Source organism: Ceratosolen solmsi, unplaced genomic scaffold (assembly GCF_000503995.2).
Source record: "Ceratosolen solmsi marchali unplaced genomic scaffold, CerSol_1.0 scaffold10, whole genome shotgun sequence".
NCBI lineage: Eukaryota > Metazoa > Arthropoda > Insecta > Hymenoptera > Agaonidae > Ceratosolen > Ceratosolen solmsi.
In genome coordinates, this window is record NW_011948412.1 from 22,383,214 (window position 1) to 22,403,867 (window position 20,654).

General features: G+C 25.9%; 2 protein-coding genes across 2 annotated transcripts in view; one reads left to right on the top strand and one right to left on the bottom strand.

The window, feature by feature from the left end:
• The window catches only part of ATP8A (ATPase phospholipid transporting 8A1), a 36,946-nt gene extending 26,767 nt beyond the window's left edge, over positions 1–10,179 (top strand). The window contains exons 13-21 of the mRNA XM_011499775.1: positions 92–191; positions 1,052–1,296; positions 1,413–1,538; positions 1,749–1,889; positions 2,059–2,177; positions 2,270–2,404; positions 2,755–2,859; positions 6,206–6,237; positions 9,995–10,179. Of these exons, the coding sequence (XP_011498077.1) occupies positions 92–191; positions 1,052–1,296; positions 1,413–1,538; positions 1,749–1,889; positions 2,059–2,177; positions 2,270–2,404; positions 2,755–2,859; positions 6,206–6,237; positions 9,995–10,092 (1,101 nt within the window). The 3' untranslated portion in view covers positions 10,093–10,179. The remainder of the gene's footprint in view (positions 1–91; positions 192–1,051; positions 1,297–1,412; positions 1,539–1,748; positions 1,890–2,058; positions 2,178–2,269; positions 2,405–2,754; positions 2,860–6,205; positions 6,238–9,994) is intronic.
• A 9,606-nt stretch (positions 10,180–19,785) lies between these two features.
• LOC105366063 (uncharacterized) lies at positions 19,786–20,436 on the bottom strand. The gene is given in 3 exon segments (XM_011504380.1): positions 19,786–20,115; positions 20,117–20,250; positions 20,349–20,436. Coding segments are annotated over 3 exon segments (552 nt in total).
• Between the last annotated feature and the right edge of the window lie 218 nt (positions 20,437–20,654).

Sequence of the window (20,654 nt, forward strand, 5' to 3'; positions counted from 1 at the left end):
AAGTTATATTTAATAATTACAACAGCAATTTATATTTGAATAATTCAATTTATTTATATCTACACACTAATGTTCATCTAATATATTTTAGGTAGTTGATTTAGTAACAAGTAATACCAGAGCAGTGACTTTAGCAATTGGAGATGGTGCAAATGATGTAGCTATGATTCAAAAGGCACACATTGGTGTTGGTGAGTGCTTTTATAAATTAATGCAAATATAAATATTTCATTAGTAATAGTAATATTCTAGTAATAGTAATATAATGTCATGTCATAATTTACAAATATTAATGAATCAGTGAAAGTATTACTTTTACAAAATGAAAGCGAATAAAAGTATTTTTATAATTAAATTAAAAATTAGAAAAACTATCTTACTTAAAAAAAAATTTTTTAATACAATAAATCGTTTTTTGTATATTATAATAACGTAAGACTTACTCAAAAGTTTCGATAGTTGGTGAGAAAAACATTTTTCTATGGTATTCGCGATGTTGGGGCTTACATGAAAGTAAAGAGAAAGAGAACAAAGATATATAGTATCAAAATACAAATCGCAGTAAATAACTAAAACACCTTTAATAGAGTAAAATAATAATTTATTTATACAAAAGAGAATAGTATTTATGTTGGAATTACGCACATGGTTATTATACAACAATAAACATAAATGTATACGTACTTTTTACATATAAATATCGAATATTAATTTAGTATTAATTTAATGTATGCAGTGTTAATAAAATATTTCTTTAGTTAATGTGCAATATAAAGATTTCGTGTCCATAATTTGATGGTTGATAAAAAGTTTCGATTCTATGAATTTAACAAAATAATTATATTGTAATCTCTCTCCATCTCATCTCCCCCTCTCACGCCCTGTCTCTCTCACCCCCTCTCCCGTTCTCTCTCTCTCTCTCCGTCTTTAAATATATATATATATATATATATTTATCCATATATACATAATGTATATATTTATTTATTTGATATAAAAATAACCTACGTTTATGAAGAAATATTGTAATATGATTTATTTACTATTTTAGGTATTTCTGGTGTTGAAGGCTTACAAGCTGCCTGTGCTTCTGATTATTCTATAGCTCAGTTTCGATTTCTTAAACGTTTACTTTTTGTACACGGCTCTTGGAATTACAGTAGGATGTGCAAACTCATTTTATATTCATTTTATAAAAATATATGTTTGTACGTCATTGAATTATGGTTCGCTATTTACTCCGGCTGGTCCGGGCAGATTCTCTTTGAGAGATGGTCCATCGGTTTATATAACGTGGTCTGTATTATTTATTGTTTAAAAACAAAATAAATAAATACAATTTCTTACTATTTTTGCTAGTATTTTTTAACAACTCTAAATTTCATATTAATATTTATTATTTTCTATTTTAGGTATTTACCGCAGCGCCCCCATTAGCGATAGGTCTTTTTGATAAAGTTTGTTCAGCAGAAACGCATTTAGCGCATCCCAGTTTGTATGCGGCGAAAAATGCAGCTGAATCTACATTTAATATTAAGGTGTTTATAATTTGAATATATTTCGAATTTACCAATTATTATAGTGTAAATTTAGATATAAAAATAAAGCATTTTGTAGCACTAAAATTTTATATAAACTTTATATATTTATATATTAGTTTGCATGTATATATTGTAAAAAAATGTACAAATCTACTTTTAATTCATTGGATTGTAAACATTTTTATAAATTCTATATTTAAATTTTAGGTATTTTGGATCTGGATATTCAATGCTCTTCTTCATTCTGCACTCTTATACTGGCTGTCACTATTAGCACTAAAACAGGATGTAATTTGGGAAAACGGTCGTGATGGCGGCTATCTTGTTCTAGGAAATTTAGTTTATACTGTAAGATAAATCTTTCCCTTGCATGTTATAATATACATAAGACAATAAATTTTACTTTTACATGGACATTAAACAATTTTTTTAACTAAAAAATTTAATTATGTACTTTAAACGATAAAATTGATATAAGTGACATAGTATAATAAAACCATTTATTTTTTTCAAACAGTATGTAATAGTGACAGTATGTGGTAAAGCAGGTTTAATAACTAATTCATGGACATGGGTAACTCATTTAGCAACTTGGGGATCTATTATACTTTGGTTCATATTTATATTAACTTACAGGTAATAGAACACTTAATACTCGATACTTATATAAAAAAGAATTAAGCTTTTATCAAATACATATCAAACTATTTTTTTTTATTATTTTTTAGCAACTTTTGGCCAATCTTAAATGTTGGAGCAGTGATGCTTGGTAATGATCGAATGCTGTTCTCATCTCCAGTTTTTTGGTTAGGACTTGTTCTCATACCAACAGCAGTTTTACTATTAGACGTTACAGTGAAAGCGTATGTATTCTTATGTTTGAAACTTATGAAGTGAATATTTGTTAAATAGATTATTTATTTATTTCTCAAATAAAATTGTTTTCACATAAAATTTTTAATGCCTTAAACAGTTGAATCCAATATAGTTTTGTATTATTATCGATGAGTATATTATAAATGAAATTAAAATTTTACTATTTAAATATATTCAAATTCTAATATATGGTTGTAATTTTAATTATTAAAGATATTATATTTTAGTTTTAATTGTAGTTGCGTCTTTGTATAACTAAATTAATGCATTTAATTTTTGTAGTATAAATTAGATAATTTCATTATAAATGACCAAGCATTGTAATTATTGTTTAAAGTTTGAAAAATACTGTATGGAAATCACTAACAGAGGCGGCTAGAGAGCAAGAAATCCGAAAATCTGATCCTGGTGACATTTTTCACGTTCAAGATTACAGAAGCTCGTAAGTTGTTTATTTCCCATATATTTCCTTTTTAAGAAAATACATGTGTTCAATATTGTAACCGGTTTAAGGGTTTTGTATGAAACATTGATTTAAAGAGAGAAGTTTTTTATTGGGTTATAGATATTCAAATCTTTGTATTTTTCATATATTGCATTAATTCTACAGAACTCATATGTTTAATGGAATAATTCCTCAAAGTAGCGCGGAAACGTTCGAAACGCTGTATTCTACCTTTTTTTATATCTCTTTATAACATCATTAATTGTAAAGGTATTTATTTGCATGTGGTGATATATTGATGTATCTTTTCTAATAATTATATAATTACATTAATTCGCGTTAACAGTGCATGGCTTTCATTATCTTTCTTTTTTATGAAACGACGCGCTTTGTATGATACATTATTCATTTAATCTTTAACCAATTCTTAATACATGATTATGTATTCACATTTATTGGTTTAAAGGTGCTCGAAGAAAGTCTTATATTTATATTTATTAATTACCTTTTAATATTTTTGTAATTTTTATACGATCTTTCTTATAAAAAATCTAGTAATATATATATTTTATGGAGAAAACTATTTAATGAAGATAATACAGAAAAAATATTTTTATAAAATGTTATATTTATATATACGGTTAACTTTTTTATCAACATAATGACAAAATGCACACCGTTCAATAGTAATTTTGTTCATCTAAATTTAACGTTCGATACATTTTTATTAATAATAAATAATGTAATCATTTTTTGTTATAACTTTATTAAAATTACTATTACTAATTACTTTTTATTCACAACATGAGAAAGTTGAAGTAGCCAGTAAATACAATTGAATAATTAATTAAAATTTAAATCTTAAATTCTGTAAATTTCTTCAATCTAAAATTACTATAACAATCTATTTAAAATTTAATTTTAATCAATTAAGTAAATATGTTTTATTTGAATAAATCTTAAGAAAGTAAATTGTTTTAATTTCTATTAATGAATTATAAAATACATCGAAAATAAATCCATAAATTATTGTGCGATATTATCTGTTATAAGGTAACGACTAATATTTTTCTGTGTAAGAAATATTACAATATATATTACGAATACTGACAAAGTAAATTTTTATCAAAGAAAGGAACCGATTAAAGGTTATAAAACCTATTGTGCAGGAATAAATATTCGGTGATTGTAATTTCAATGACAATTACCAAGCACAGAATCATCTGAAACGACTACTTTAATACCATTTCTATCGGAAAATTACTCCACTATGACAAATAAATTCACCACTATTTTCTAATTCAAGTTTATAATTCCATTTTAAATTATAAATTGTGATTCAAACCCACTCGAGTAGCGTTAACGCGTATAAGCGAGTTCGTTATCATTTCATGGGCCTCGGCGATCGGAGTTTCGAAGCGAAAAAAGCGCGTGCACGTACTCCGATCAAACAGACGCCAAAATCCTAGACGTTACGGATCGGGAAGCTTCCCGTGGCGTCATAGCGAACCTGGATCACCTTTCATCCAGCACTTCCAGAAGGTATCCCACATTTATGCACGAGGTATAAATCGCTTTTGAAAACGACCGATCAATAAGTATCTACTTCATATTACTTTTATTGAGTACTCCTCGCTAAATTTCTTGGGTCGTGAAGCTTCACTATGCGACTCTTCAGGTGTTTTCTGGTCATTCTGGAATATAATGCCCCACCGAAAAAATTTGGCGAGTTTACTAACTCCTTGAGGTATTAAGTTACATAATTCCTTATGAAGTACTCAATATAGTTTATAAATCAACTTCGAAAGTAAGACGTGCACATTTAGATGGTTATTGTATCCTGTATATTTTATTTTATCAATTTAAAACATTATAGTATGTATTTTCGTGGATTATTAATATTGTTTTCTCTTTTATGAAAAGGATTAAGATATTACTATATAAATTACTGATTGAGCAATTAGTTGTTGTTGAAAATGAAATATGAAATTCCACCATATACGTACACATTGTAAGGTCTGAAATTTATATAAAATGCTTCGATACTGATCTCTTTATAGGTAAATTGTAGGACTGAATCCAAATATTGGGAATTAATGTAAAATGATTCATTTACAGTGATCTTCAAATTTACTTAATTAATTTTATTTCTACTTCAAAAATTTAATGAATTTGCTAAAAAAATCTGTCATTTATTATTTAATAAAATCACATATAAAATTAAACACATGAATATTGGTAAAACATTTTATTCATAAATAGATACATGATATCAACTTAATTAAAAAATATCGATACAATAATACTTATAATAATGTGTATAGTATGTAATAAAATGAAATCTACAACAATAGGATAAATTATTAAATAAAAAAATCTGTCGTTCTCAAAGTCATAAATGAATCCTTGTAATTTATCCATTCCAGTATTCCAACATCTACATTCCGAAGTCTACTGGTTCCAAAACATTAGACTCACGCGAATTAATAAAAAATATGTAAGTTACATCCATGATATATATTATCAATATATGTTAACCACCGAATTAGATTTTTATGTATAAGAAATGGAAAATTTTTTAAAATTATGTATTAGAACTTGCAATATTAACTCAACATATTTTCAATAAAAAAATTAAAGTTCTATTCAATGCGAAGAGTGTTTATCACTGTATATTAAATTAGTAAATTTACAGTGATAAAATTATTTTTAATTTTTATCTTACAAATTTTTAATTCGGAAATGAATGAAGACAGTTTCTTCTTTCTTCAGAATATTTTGTGTTAATTGGATCCTAACAAGAAAAACAACTCTATAACCAAAATCGATACATATATTAAAAAAGTATATTTATAACCGACTTATCTTTATTTAATGAATTAGTCATTGTTATATTTAAATATGGGTAACTGCGCATCAATTTTCAAATAAATATTTACATTAAATCTTAAAATTTACAAATGAGTATAATATCCTTGGAAATTAATACTATCGTATTTTTCTTTCTTGAATGATAAAATTATAAAATTACTATTAAACATTAATTAATTATTTAACGAGTCATAATTTTTTTATGAAAATAATGCAATAACGCATGTTCTTATTTCCACATTAATTCTTCATAGTTATATTTTTTTAATTTCAAATATCTATTCCATGGGATATATAATTTTATTTATAAGTAAGAACGTTGATATCTATAACTGAAAGAAGACAATTACACATTGTTTCGTTTGTCCTTATCGTATTATTTTTGTTTTTATTATCCTTTTTGTATTTGTAGAAGCATTGTATTTTTTAATACAAGTTTCTTTTCTTTTTGTTTTTGGAATTTTTCGCGCAGCTCCATGCATGCCATCGCCGCTATAGCGAATTGTAAGTACCCGATTATAGTAGATATAACTTATCTATTTCTACTATCGTATCCTACAATGAATACATAAATAACGCCAAATGATCTTATCATTATACAACACATAGTGCAACCAACATGATTAGCAAAGCTGGCTTAAAGCATATTTTTTTATGATTGTTTATGTTCATTACTTAAAATTTTAAAAAAATACGAACGCTCTGCACTTGCATGCTTTAAAAATATGTATATACGTATTTGAGTTATTCCTGTTTATTGTTATTGTTACGCACTGCCTAATTTTGATTAAGCGATTTCAAAATTGTTTTAGTTAGAATAGTCTATATAAAATATATACTAACTCTTATTTTTCAATCTTTTTCAGTTATTATCGATTTTGGATTTATTTTTGAAAAAAAATTGTAAAGAAAATAGTTATAAATTTAATAATTAAATATATAGTTAAAGGTTCAGATTAATAACCAAAGATTAATTATTGTATTTACAAATCTGGTAATAATTATTTTTATTATGAAATTTAATTCTAAATGTTGGCTTCGAATTTTGTAAAAAATTTAAATAACAGGATGCAATTTTAAGTATTTGCGTATAAGATAATGATATGAAATATATTATAAATTAATTTAAATAATTTTAAATATATATTTTAAACTTTAAATTTCATACAATTAAAGTTCAACGATTATTTTACCATAATTTTTTAAAACAAATGTTTTGTAATTTTTATAATTTCAATATTATACATAAGGGAGGAAAATATTAGAATGTGATATTTTTTAGTTTGTTTATATTACATTATGCTTATATTAAACATTAAATTATATAATTTTCATTTTTTGTAAAAAAAGACAAATAGATTTAACATTATATAAATTAAAATATATGTTGAACTATTATCAATTGTTATGATGGGTACTTTATTCGATTTTAATAATTATTGTTGTTATTTCTCTATTTCTTTATTTTCTATTTCTCTATTTCTTTATTTTCTATTTCTCTATTTCTTTATTTTCTATTTCTCTATTTCTTTATAGTTTATTCTTTATTACTTAAATTTTATTCTCCAATTTAAAAGCGTTTATTCCTAGTTATTGTTAGAATTTCATTCGAATATGAATATGGATAATTATATAAGCTGATAAAAAATGAGAAAATTACCTGTTTTATTAATAATTTTATTATGAGAATAAATTATTCATTTACAATTTTTAACATGCTTAGTAGAAAAATTTAATCGATTATAAATATGGATTATATTAACCAAAAAGTAAATTCTACACGTTCAAATGATAAAAATTAATGCGATATAATGATGCATGAGAAATTATTTAGTGTTTTTTATGTAATTAGCATATACGAATACGTTAAACAAAAAAATTATCGTGTATAATGATTAACAATATCAAGTACGTTTTAATAAAGTTATTTCAATAAATTGTTTTTGAAAACGAAAAATCGTCTAAATTCGCCGGCTTTCTCTGTATTTCTCGTTTCTCTCTCTCTCTCTCTCTCTCTCTCTCTCTTTTTCACTTATATATAGATATGGACTAAAAGAAATAGATAGCTAGAGAATAAAAGAATCGAATTGTCAACAATAATTTACAGATTGACGGAGACGGCGCGGCTTTTAAAAAACGTTAAAAGCGTATTCACAAGGCGATCGAACGCCGCTACCAGGGTGAATGTCGAGGTCGAGCTATCACGTAAGTTCTCTATAAAAAAAGAACAAAAGGATGCTTTAAAATAAATGTCCTTTTTGAATTTTCTCTTGTGAATTATTAAAAAATAATTAAAATATTTTTAGTCGCAGAAAGTTATATAATGATTTCCTTATGTTGATAATCAAAGATATTGAATTGTAATAGTAATTTATAACTAGTCATTTGAATAACAAATTTATAGCCTTTATCTGTTTGTTTAACCATATTTTATTTTCATTTATTGTTACAATTTTTAATAATTTTAAATGTTTAAAATTTACTATTGTTAATTATAAGTTGTTGAATCCGTAGAAACAAACCCTTTTCTCAGTAGTTGAAGCGTAATGGCCAAAACAATTATATAAACATTCAAGTATACAGTTCTAGATAAATTTAATTTAAAAATATTATTTTAAAAATCCCTTTTTTAAATTTGATGTTTGCATTCTACTTAATAGCATGTTACACTTCAAATATTTGCGTTGGAAGAAATAGTTTATAAATTTATGCTAACTGACTGCGATTATTAATTATAATTATCACTTCATATTCACATATTATTACATAAATTTAATGTTTCTATCTTAATATTATCTTGATACTTTTTTTTAATCAACTTTTGTGAATTATATTTATAAAATTGAAATCGGACATACATAATAGAATTTGGATCTTTGTGAATCCTAATGAAATATTACATTTAAAAATTTCAAATATGTTCACGACGTGATCAAAATTTTGTTCATTTTATGGATTTTCATCATTAGGTGTCATTTTAAATACAAAACTTATGTGTTTTATAAAATATGTGCTTCATTGACAATAAGATATATTTTTCTTTACAAATTTTACCACATTCCTTTGTAGAAACTCATTTATATATGCTTTCATTATTTATAAATAAAATACTACTTTGATTATATTCCATTCATAATTATAACCATGAAACTTTAAGTTTCTAATAATAAATGCTATACCAGTTCTGGTAAGATTACAATGTACAATGTAAGTAAATTGATATTTTACAAAAAAAATTCTGTAAAATTTTTCTATATATAATAATAATTGATATTTATTTAATATTTAATAGACATATTTTTAAATAATTTAAATAATATTGATTTAATTTTTTTTATAAGGAATTGAATTTCCATTATCAAACAATTGTGATGGTATATTGATACTGGAATTATTTCCCAAAATCTTCACATCAAAATTAAATTAGTTTATCTTCTAATTCGTTTTATTATTTTTGTATTCGAAAAAACTTAGCTAAATCATTTTTTAATATCATATATACATATATATAATTTTATAGTATTCAAATAACTGGATATGTTTTATTGTACAGGATTAATTTTCCTCGTTTATTATTATAGATAAGTATCATTTATTTATAAAAAAATATTTTCAATCAATTACAATCAAAGTAAATATTCATATTTATTTATTGTGAAAGATTTAAAACTAATTTAGCATAAACAAAAGTTTTCAAGCACCTTTTGCTATAGCACACAAAACACAAGGCCTGTAGTTGCTTATTCAATCAATCCTTTATCTAATTGTAAGTTCTATAGTTAATTTAAATGAAGAATCAATATTTAGAACTTTTTATCCTTATATACTAACAAATAAACAAAAACAATGTAAGATTAATTAACGTATTTTAAACAATTTTTAAATGCAACGTGTTAATGTCTATTTTCTTATTTTTTATGTCAAAATTAATGCAAAATTTGTAAATTTTATTGAAGAAATAATTAATTTTACAAAGTTTCACTATGAAAATCTAATATTTATAAAATTAATAGCTATCACTTAAGCTTAAATTAACGCATGTATTTTAGAGGTGGGGTTTTAAATATCCACGGACTATTGGACAAATTAAAAGGTTGAATAAAATATTTGACCATAAGAATTTTAATACTACAGAGTGTAAAAGTAGATCAAAACAAAAAAGTTCGTCCAGCTGTCCTAACTCCACAGCATACATAAGCTTACGTACAATATATCATCCAAGATTAATTTTGGATCTTATTTTTCGCTAAACCAACAACAGATGGTTTCGCATTTTCCCAAGAGGAGGGAGGTACAGTTTCGCAGACAGACGTGATCAGAGCTTACAACACGAATCTACCGAAGCCTGGTGGCATGTGAATATGAGTGCAGGTGATTGGTGTAGAGGTAAACTCAGCAGCATTGGTCTGTCCTCGTCGACTGTAAACTCGCAGATCGCCGGCTGAAGAATTTCAGCCACCCAAGGACGATGGAGGTTGGGAAAGATATTATGGAGCGGGGAATCGTTGCACTCGATTCGCGAAGATGATCCCTCTCGGACTGTGATGATAGTGTAGTACTTCGATTGATAGCTAAGAGTAAGTGCAATGGGGAATACAGTATTTAATTCTAAGTGAAAATTACCATTTTTTGCGAGTGACTACGATCAAAAGTACTGCTGTTCGATTAAAATTACTCGCTCTAACTAAAAGTCATTATTAAATCTGGCAGGTTAAATGCAAAATGTACATACGTATTTATCGTTAGTGCTCTATAATGAAATTTTCATTTTATGAGGGTATCAATGATTCCATCTAATTTATGTAAGGCAATTTAGCTGCAATATATTTCTAATTCCGTGTCGTAATATATACATCAACATGTGTCTCTTGTATTGCAGTGAGGAAAATCTCTAGAGTACTGTTGATAATCTATTCTGGAGTAGCACGAGTGTTTTCATAAATGCCTACTCGTCTTATAGACGATGGTAGACTTTTTAACTGATATTACTCGCTTTACGAGAGAAAAGACAGCTTAGGCCAATACCTCCTATTATTATAGGAAATAGATTCTGCGATACTCGGTTACGATAGTTTAATGACCTCTGCTTCGTATTTCCATTCTAACCATCGGAAATTGTAAACTCTCCCTTTTTCTCATTCTCGACCTCCCAGACGGAAATGGACGTAGTTTGGGAGCTGGTGCGGCAGGTACTTCACCTGGCTGTGATTTGCTTGTAATTTAAGTTCCAATTTATTAACAATTTACACACTTTGCGCTCATTTAATATATATTTTATAATAAATGACTTCGTAATTACAAGTGGCTGGCGGAAATTCACGCAGACTAAAATCAGAGAGAGAGAGATCTAAGATTTTCTGTGGAGTTCAGATTTGTCAGTTTTTACTTTACCTATAGAAAAATAAAGATGTTTATTTAATATAATCTTATAAATTAATTGAAGAAGACATTAAGGTAAGCTGACTTTTAAACGTGTACATTTAAATTGATTTTAGAATTATAATCATTCAGATATAATTAATAATATATCTTGTAAATAGAATTTTATAAATGTTTTAAAAAATTACACTCGAATACTAAATTTAATTTTCTTTAAATATAATTATATATGTGCATAATTAAATTTTATATGCATCAATATTAGACAATTGTATACAGTTCACTGTAATTTTTATATTAGATTTCTTCTATTCAGTGTGTTATAAATAATACATAATAATTAACACATTAGTGTAGGATATATTTATATAAATGTATAAATTCATAAATAAAATGTATGTAAAGTATTTAATATATTTTACGATGTAAAATAATTATTATTGCTTATGTTTCTGAGCTACATAAAATAAATATATTTTTAATGTAAATATATTAAATAATGTATTAAATCATTGTCGAATATTTAATACATATACATGAGCTACTTAATTAAGAGATATTATTTATACACGCTGATTAAATGTGTTTAAAATATTGTAAAAAGTATATTTGGGCAGGTAACGTTACATTTTTTCATCGGGTCTCGGATATCGATGTTTTATCTTTATAGAAATTTTCATTAGAACTCCTACAATTATAGTTATTATGTAAATCTAGTAAAATTAGAATATTTATTTATTTAATAATTTTTATTACTGTGTAGAGGTATGCAATTATGAATACGTTTTTTTAATAATGTGCTTCAAATTCGATGTACAATCTACTAATAAAATTATAAAAGTGTAAGTTCAGCAAGAAGATTCATTAAATTTGATATAAAGAAGATATAAAATATATACAGTTAATATATATGCTATTGATATCTTTACTCTTACACTTCTTTTATACTGAATGTGTGAAAACTGTCTAAATGTGAATTAATTAATGACCTCTTCACCCTCTGCCTTAATAGTGACAGAGAGAATGATGATCTTGAGTAGGTTTCTTATTCTTCCGTTAATTGTAATTGTACTCACGATCTGATTCTCTGTACATAATACATTTTGTATAGAATAAATATTATATTTTTAATGTAGTGTTTAAAACTAATGTAGTTTAAAATTAAATTATAATTAATGCATAAATGATACATGTGAGATATCCGATTGAGTATAATCGTTTGTACAATATTATATTTTAAATATGTGCAATTCTAATATAATTATGTTGTGTATGAAAAACTGTCGCAAATCAGTGTGTATATATTTATAATATGTTATATATATGTTATAATTGAATTCCTTATAGTTAAATTGTTTATCGACTTCTTTACTAAGAAAAATTCTAATCATGAAATTTACAAAAGTATTTATTAAAGTATTAAGCTTCTCATTTGAATAGAAATTAAATTCATTAAAAGTATCATATTTTTTTTAATAACACACAAATTTACAAATGTTTACATTTGTAAAAATAGAAATTAAACTGTGAATAAAGGAACATGGTTTTATTAAAAATTATTTTACAAATTCAATAAATATCATGGAATTAATTTAGATGCAACTCAGTATTTTTCTTTAGCTACTAAGCACTGATATTTGTCAAAATTATTTTTATTTAAATTCTATTACTAATTTTTTTTTAAGGTAAATTTATTTGTTTACTTTAGAATATGCTGTATTATGTTAAACTGAAAATTGTATATCAACTTTGATTACTCATTCAGAAAATCAATGGATATATAAGGAGAAATATTTGTTAAAATTCTCGGATCCTTGCTACTCAGTTTGGCATTGGTACCAAATTCGTAATAATTTTGAATTCAAAAATTAAAATTTGAATCAAAAAATGAAATCATAATTATTCAATTCCTAATTGCAAATGTGCGTCTTTGCTAGAGAAGGTCTAATTATTATAGAGCTACGTATAATTAGATTCAATAATTATCCACAATTGTGAGGAAAATATTGTAAGCGATGTGCAATAAGTATGCTATTTTCTTTATCCCGTCAAATTAAAACTTTCTATTTATACTTTAATGTACTTAATTTTCGAGAATTATTTTCTCAATATGCTGTACACAATTCATTTAAAAGAATTAAAGTGACTCTAAATACATAGTATATAATGTTTTTTTTTATTTATAATCACCATGTAAAGCTTATTTATTAAATAATTAAATACTTGAATGTACCGTAAGTACAAGATAAGTACAAAATATAAGTAAGCTTCAGTTAAAATAACTAAATGCTTTTGTATAATCTTGTATAAAACTTTGTATTAAAATCCAATAAAAGTTTACCAAAATTTATTTTTCCTTTTCTTTTTACTAATCTTTGCATAGCAGATGTTACGACAAAAATTCATCGTTATGTGAAAAGAAAAGTGTTTTATTGTAAACAGCAACAAATTGCGAGACGCTTAGTTTTTTAATAATATAGTATAAATTTAATGACTTCTATGTATATTCGATTATGGCATTAATTCCAAAATTAAAAAAAAAATAAAATAATTCGCAATAGTATTATTATCAATATTGATGCCGATAATTCGGTATTTTCAATTCTATATCGTTGTTACATATTATGTCATTTCGAGATTATTTACCTCAATTAACTAGAGATCACTCGCAGTACACTACAGACTAGGAAAAAAGGTACCCTTACTTCGAGTGAGCTTTCAGTAGAAATTCTTCAGTGATCGCCTCCTCGGAGAAGTTATATGTTTGCGTACGTCTCTGGCATTTTTGCAATTACGTCGTGAATCAAGGGTCTTCTCGTGTACAGAAAAACAAATTCCGAACTAAAATGCAGTTAGGCTAAAGAAAATTGACTTGACGTTTTGAAAGTTTTATCGGGCTTATAAGACAATATATGAAAAGAATGTCACATTTATAACATATCATTATTTGAGAAGGTAACAAAGGTTATAAAAAAATTAATATAGCTAAACTTTATATTTTGTCCAAAATTATATACTAGATTAGCTACACATTACCTAGTTTATTTTTTATTTTTTATATTTTATTTTATTTTTATCTTATTATAAATCGCTGAAATACTATCCCATTCGATAATTTTAGTTTATAAAGTACATAAATTATTAGTTAAACTATATGTTGATACTGTGATGTTAAGTAAGAAATAATAATATTACTAAAAATAGGTTTTTTAAACAAATTAAAAATTAGATTGATATTGGGTACCTATAAATTAATTGATTTTAGGTATAAAAAATGTCCACTATCTGAAAGTTCATTTTTGGTTTGTCTTACTGCTTCGTTGACGTTTTAATGTATTTGATAAGTGCTCATTATTCTCGGATAAATGTGATATTATCGGTAGATTTTTCTCAGCCTTTGACCGTAGTTTACAATATTGTTTGTTCTCCTGTTTTCAGATACTTTTCTCCATTTCCTTGTAATTTTGTTGTACGAAGAATTTTTAAATGAGTCTACGTATTTTTTAAGTCGTTGTTAAAATCATTGTATCTTAATTAACTACTCCGTAAAAGAAATCTATTATTATAAATTATTCAAAATAAATGTTACAATAAATTATCATCAAATCATCTTTAATTCAATGTCCGTATTACAAAAGTCAGATTTGTAAATGAAAGCTTTATTTTTATATAATTTATACGTTCTTTTAGTTTCATTTTTGTCATTTTGTGTTGATACATTTGTAAATTATTATAACAAATATAAATATTAATACTATTATACATATATATATATATATTTGTAATATAGTGTCAAACTTAAGATTAAAAGGAAAAAAATAGAAATTTTGCTTATATTGTTTATTATAATTTTCTGCTAAAAATCTATAAATGACGAGTGAATGGAGTCCAATGACTATGGTTCTTACAAAATAGAAATTACATATTTTTAAACATTCTTGTGCGACATTATCATTGAGTAGTTATACTATCAATTGAGCTCTCAATTCAACCTTCCGCTCGGCAAGGACCTCACTTGCGAACGATCGTAACGTTCTTTGAACCTAATCTAAACTTCAAATTCGGTACGACACTAGATGTTCAATTTTTCTGGGTATTTCGAATTCTGTTACAGATACGCGTATAAAAAGTTCATGATCAATGAGCGTGAATTGCTGGCCCAAGGTCAAGCTCTCAAAGAGCCAGAGAGTTATTCGGAGTTAATATTCGACAACAGTTCAAACGACTTAGTATTGATTTACTTGTCTAGATCTTATTGTCTTTGCTTCTACAGTTAGTCACTATAAAAAAATCACCGACTTATTTTAAAGTACGTAATTCAGAATTCAGATCTTAATCCCATTTATACTTTATGCAATTCATAAATTGAATCAATAATGATTCAAGGAAGGGACAGAACATGCCAGTGACCATAAAGATATGTAAAAACGGCAGAAATCTAAAGTCCATAGTTACTGCCCTGTATTATTTATTCATCGAATGAATGCTAAAACCAATATTGTAAATTAATTCAGAGTCTCCCTCTCTTCATGAATATGTATTGTCTAGTTTTGGGCTTATCCGTTTCTACTTGATATTCCTTAAACTGTGAAAAATGCGTCTTAATATCCTGAAAGGCGTTTATGGCATTAATAGATACCTTCAGCGTCCAGAATAACACGACTCATCTTGTACTGTCGGCAAAATTAATTATCATGATATTATATATAAAATTAATTAATTAATAAAAAGAATTAAGTTCATAAATAATCGATGCACATCAATTTTGTAATCGTACATATGCTTTTAAAGCTATTTCGAAAGATTTTAAAACACTTCACAGGATTATTAGACTGTGCTCAATAAAATATGTATCTACGAATATTTCGGATCCTTGTTCATTTTCTGAAAATTGGTACTTCCCAAATTAAAACGTTACTAGAAATCAAATTTAGTTTATGTTGTCAGTGCTCGAGCAAATTCAATTGTTCTTAAGGAGTTTTAATCTTCAAAGAATATTTACTTTAAAAAGGCCCATTTTAAACAGAATGTGCATTTGTTCTAAAAAGTAATTACCATTTTTAATAATAGAATTTATTTTGACTCCTATTGAGAAAAGTTTTCATTCGCAATTCATAATTTTTATCGTGTTTTCATTTCACAGGAATAGTATTTTGTTAATGATTAATTTATTAAATTTATTATATTAATTTAATATTTATTTTTATATTTATTGTCATAAACGTGTATGAAAACTGAGAAAATGCCAATACTACATCATGCCATTAGCTTGAATAACTTTAACTTTAATAATTAATATTAAAATAATAGCACGTTTGAATTCATAATCTTAATGCTTAATTTATCAGTTGTTATGTGGCGAAGTATTTCGATATTATCAGTCATAATTTCGTTAGTAAAAATTGTCGATAATAGACTGCCGTGTTGGCGTTTGCATTGCACGAATCAAATCAAACATCGGCAAAATATGTAATAGAATGAAGAAGAATAATTTAATGTACCTGTAGCTTGCATATGTGTGTTTGCTATCTTTTACATCGAATATCAAATAAAACGAATAAACAAATAAATAATGTTAAATTTTTTCCTTTTTCTTTTTTATTTTTAAACAATTGTAACTCGAAAACTATGGCAATAAAGCTTTAAGAAATAATAAATTAGTATTAAAATATGGGGGTATTTTTTAAAGCCAATACGATGCAAGAACTCGTGTAACTGTAATAAATGGCACAATGTTAAAATTTATTAATTTTCATTTTACATCGGTAATTCTAGAATTGAAGATTGGATTAATATTATTGTTATCCTTGTTGCTATTGTTGTAAAATTTTAGTAAGAATTATATTTGAAAAAATTACATTATAGCTTCATAAGAATACGTGCAATGCAATTATTTATATAATCAACAAATGCATTTACACCGCTGTTAATTTGAAATTATTATCTTTAATATATAATCAATTTTTAGTTTTAATTTTTTATTAAATTAATTTTATTTTTTTTATTAATTATTTTGTTTAATATTAATTATTTGTATCAATTAATTAATAAAAAATAATAAATAATAAATTAATTCAATTGAATTAATAATAATTATTAAATTAAAATATCGAATTAGTGTATTTCATCATTATCTATTTTTATCAAATGACGTCATTTGGATGATTATTTCTAATTAATTTTTGACTTTTCACAAGCAAAAATATTTTGCTTTATCATTACATATTCATTGGTCAAAAGATAGATACGTGCATAATTTACTCTTACAAGAGTCAGAATGAACGCTAGAATTACTCTTATCGTATATACCAAAAATAAATTTTAAGAATGTACAATGGAATATTTTGGTATACATATCAATCTTTTCACTTAGATTAGAATTTCGAGCTTTTCTTGTTAGCATCACTAAATTTTTATAGCTGAGTCAGCTAAACTTATTAACATTAGATCCTGGTTTATTGATATCTAACGCAATACTGGGTCTTTCTTTATTACTTTATTTAAATTCATTTGGTGGAAAATATAATAAACGACAATCACCATTTTCACGATTTGAGATGGTTTTTATTTTTGTGTTCAGCAATCGTTAATATATGCAGCATTTATTATTTCTTCTCGTAAAAATTGCGCCAAAAAGATTATTATCTCGTTGTTTATCAGCTTTTCGATGAACTTTTCGATAATTACTTGATTTACCGAACAAGTTTTTGTATTTTTTTCTTTCATTTAGTAAATAATTTTCCAATTTATCCCTATAAGAAAAAATAAAATAAATATTGTTTTAGAAAATTAATAAAAGATCAACGAATACCACTGGCTTTATCATATTACAGGATAATTACTTCTAATGTATGTAAAACAACGTTTTACAATGCTTTAAAATTACAAAAACAATGACTTTGTCATGTTTAATGTAATGTTTGTATGTAAAACTTTCAATTATATCTTTTTTAAAATAGCTGCTATAATTAAACTATTTATTAAATTTTTTTTAATAAAAATAGTTTTAATATCTTACGCAATATTTAGATTAATTATGTCGATATGCTATTGGCCTTGTAAAGTTTGAAGCTATAATAATGTTAAATATTTCTTTTATAGGAACAATTGTTTTTTCTTCATTATGTAATTATCAAATTACAAAAGACTGTAATCACTTAATCGATCAATTAATCATTATTTTTAATAAAAATCCGATATAAGAAAGTTGAAAGAGTTCGATATCGGTTTATATCTATGCGGTATCGTTAATTCCCTTAATTAAATGTTCACTTATTGATACGTTTATTTGATGTTTCGTTATATTATAAATCCCATTTAGCTATTATATAGAAGAAGTTGATAACACTTATTTATCTGAACATCTATATCACATCACCAAAACAGGAACAAAACATTAAAAAAAATTCATCTATAGATACTGCAAATAAGCCTCGAAAAAACGATTATTTTACTTGGTTTCATACAAAATACTCCTCGAGAATCAAATGGGTATGGTCCCGCAATATCCGTATCGGGATGCATTGTATGGCTCGCCTAATTGAAGTTTTCGCTGCTGTGGAGTTTGTAGCTCTGGATTGCAACTCCAAAGTTTCGATAAACTCGAAGAAGTCGAGTTTTTGACAGCCGTGGTTTGTAATAATGAGCTGCTACGGTATTTGCCCTCGAATATCTGACGCACGTGTTCGCACCAACGATTCTACAGTGTTGCTCTTCGTTCCATGCCGCCAAGCTCATAATACTTTGATCTACCGTTGATCAACCTGAACGACGGAGTCTTACGTATTAGTAATTCCCGGTTTTCATTGCTAATAAATCGCTCAACTTTTATTATTATACCGAATTTTGTCGCAAAAGGGGGGGGGAGGAACAACTAATACGTAGTAAAATTACAATACACTAAAAACCTCTTATTTAATTTGATATAAGCAAACTTTATATCACTTATTGTAATGCTGTATATTAATATTAAAATATATATATACGTTAATAAAGACAAGTTAGTGTCAGTAGTAACGACCATTATATTTATATATATTAGGATGTAAACATTTGTAAAATAACGAATGCAAAAATATAATTGAATATAAAGTATATTTTATAAAAGTCAACATAATTCTGGTTTTTATTTTTGTTAAAAAAAACGTATTAGGAAATACGCAATAGGCTACAGTATTTGTAAAATTATTACACTTTTATATGTATTTGTACTTTTTTTCATATTCGTATATATCTAAATATTTATACATTAAATGTTTTTATTTCTGGAAATCAATTCCTTATTATGGTCAATAACCGATAACATAAAATGTTTTAATTCTATCAATTAAAATAATACAAATTTTGAGGAAAAATTAGCTAATAATAATGGTCAATAATAATTAGTCCAATAATAATTAGTCAATAGTGTGCGTTTAAGTTTTAAATATGGCTATACTATGATTCTATTCTCAACGTATCACGTAATACAAATACGTATTTTTGTTTAAAATTTAATCACATACATATTTCAGCATATACGATATTATTATTAAAAGATACACACACGCGTATATATATATATATATATATATATGTATGTATGTATAATTAACTACATTTAAATATATGTATATAGAAAATAATTAGATGGAAATTGGATAGAAATTCCAATTACTGTTGGTATCGATTAATTTATGCACATGCATACGTGCACCATCGGAATTCAAATTCAAGACGACAGTAATGAGATTTTCCATCCGTATTACTAAATAAAGTATAGCCGTATATAGTATACTGCGTTAGATATGACCTCGCTTTAAACATGTTCCTGCGCCTGTTTCGAAAGATACTGAGTGTCAGAAACTTGAGCGGGTAGATAGGAACGAGCTCGAGGGTCTCGATGCAAGGGTCGACATCCAGTGAACACCAATGCTGATAATTCGTCTCGAGCGCATCCGAGGCCACGATAAGTTTTGTTTTAGTTAAGGCGAGGGCAACTTCCCGTAAGCCGTATCCATCCCGTCATATATAGCCATATCGTCGTTTCGGCGAACGGCGACTCCACGAGGATCATCTCCTTCACGAGCTGATTGTAGTCGGAGAAGATGAGCTTCTGGATTTTTGCGTTATCTATCAAGTTAAATTCCCGCTCATTTTCTAGACTGGGTCAGAATTCATAAACTTCCTGGGGGTTCGCCATTATCAGGCGAATCTTTCAGGTTAGGTGGACCACGATATCGCCTTGAATTATTTACGTTGGTAGATGACTTCGCGGTGATGTGCTCCACTCAAAAGCTTTATGGCACGTGTGAGTCCTATATTTTTAAATTCTTTAAATCCCATTCCATTTATCCAGTCATCGTTATATTATAAAATTCCAGAAAATATTACAACTTTGAACAAGCGATTTGTAACTTAACAAGTTTGTATTTCATAAAAAGGGTACATTTCGTGTTCATATTTGATTAGATGCACATTTTATTTTTTAAGAAATAATTTTTATCCTTTATGCGTCACATACTAAATTAACTTTTCTAGAGTCATGTTTATTAATAAGTCAA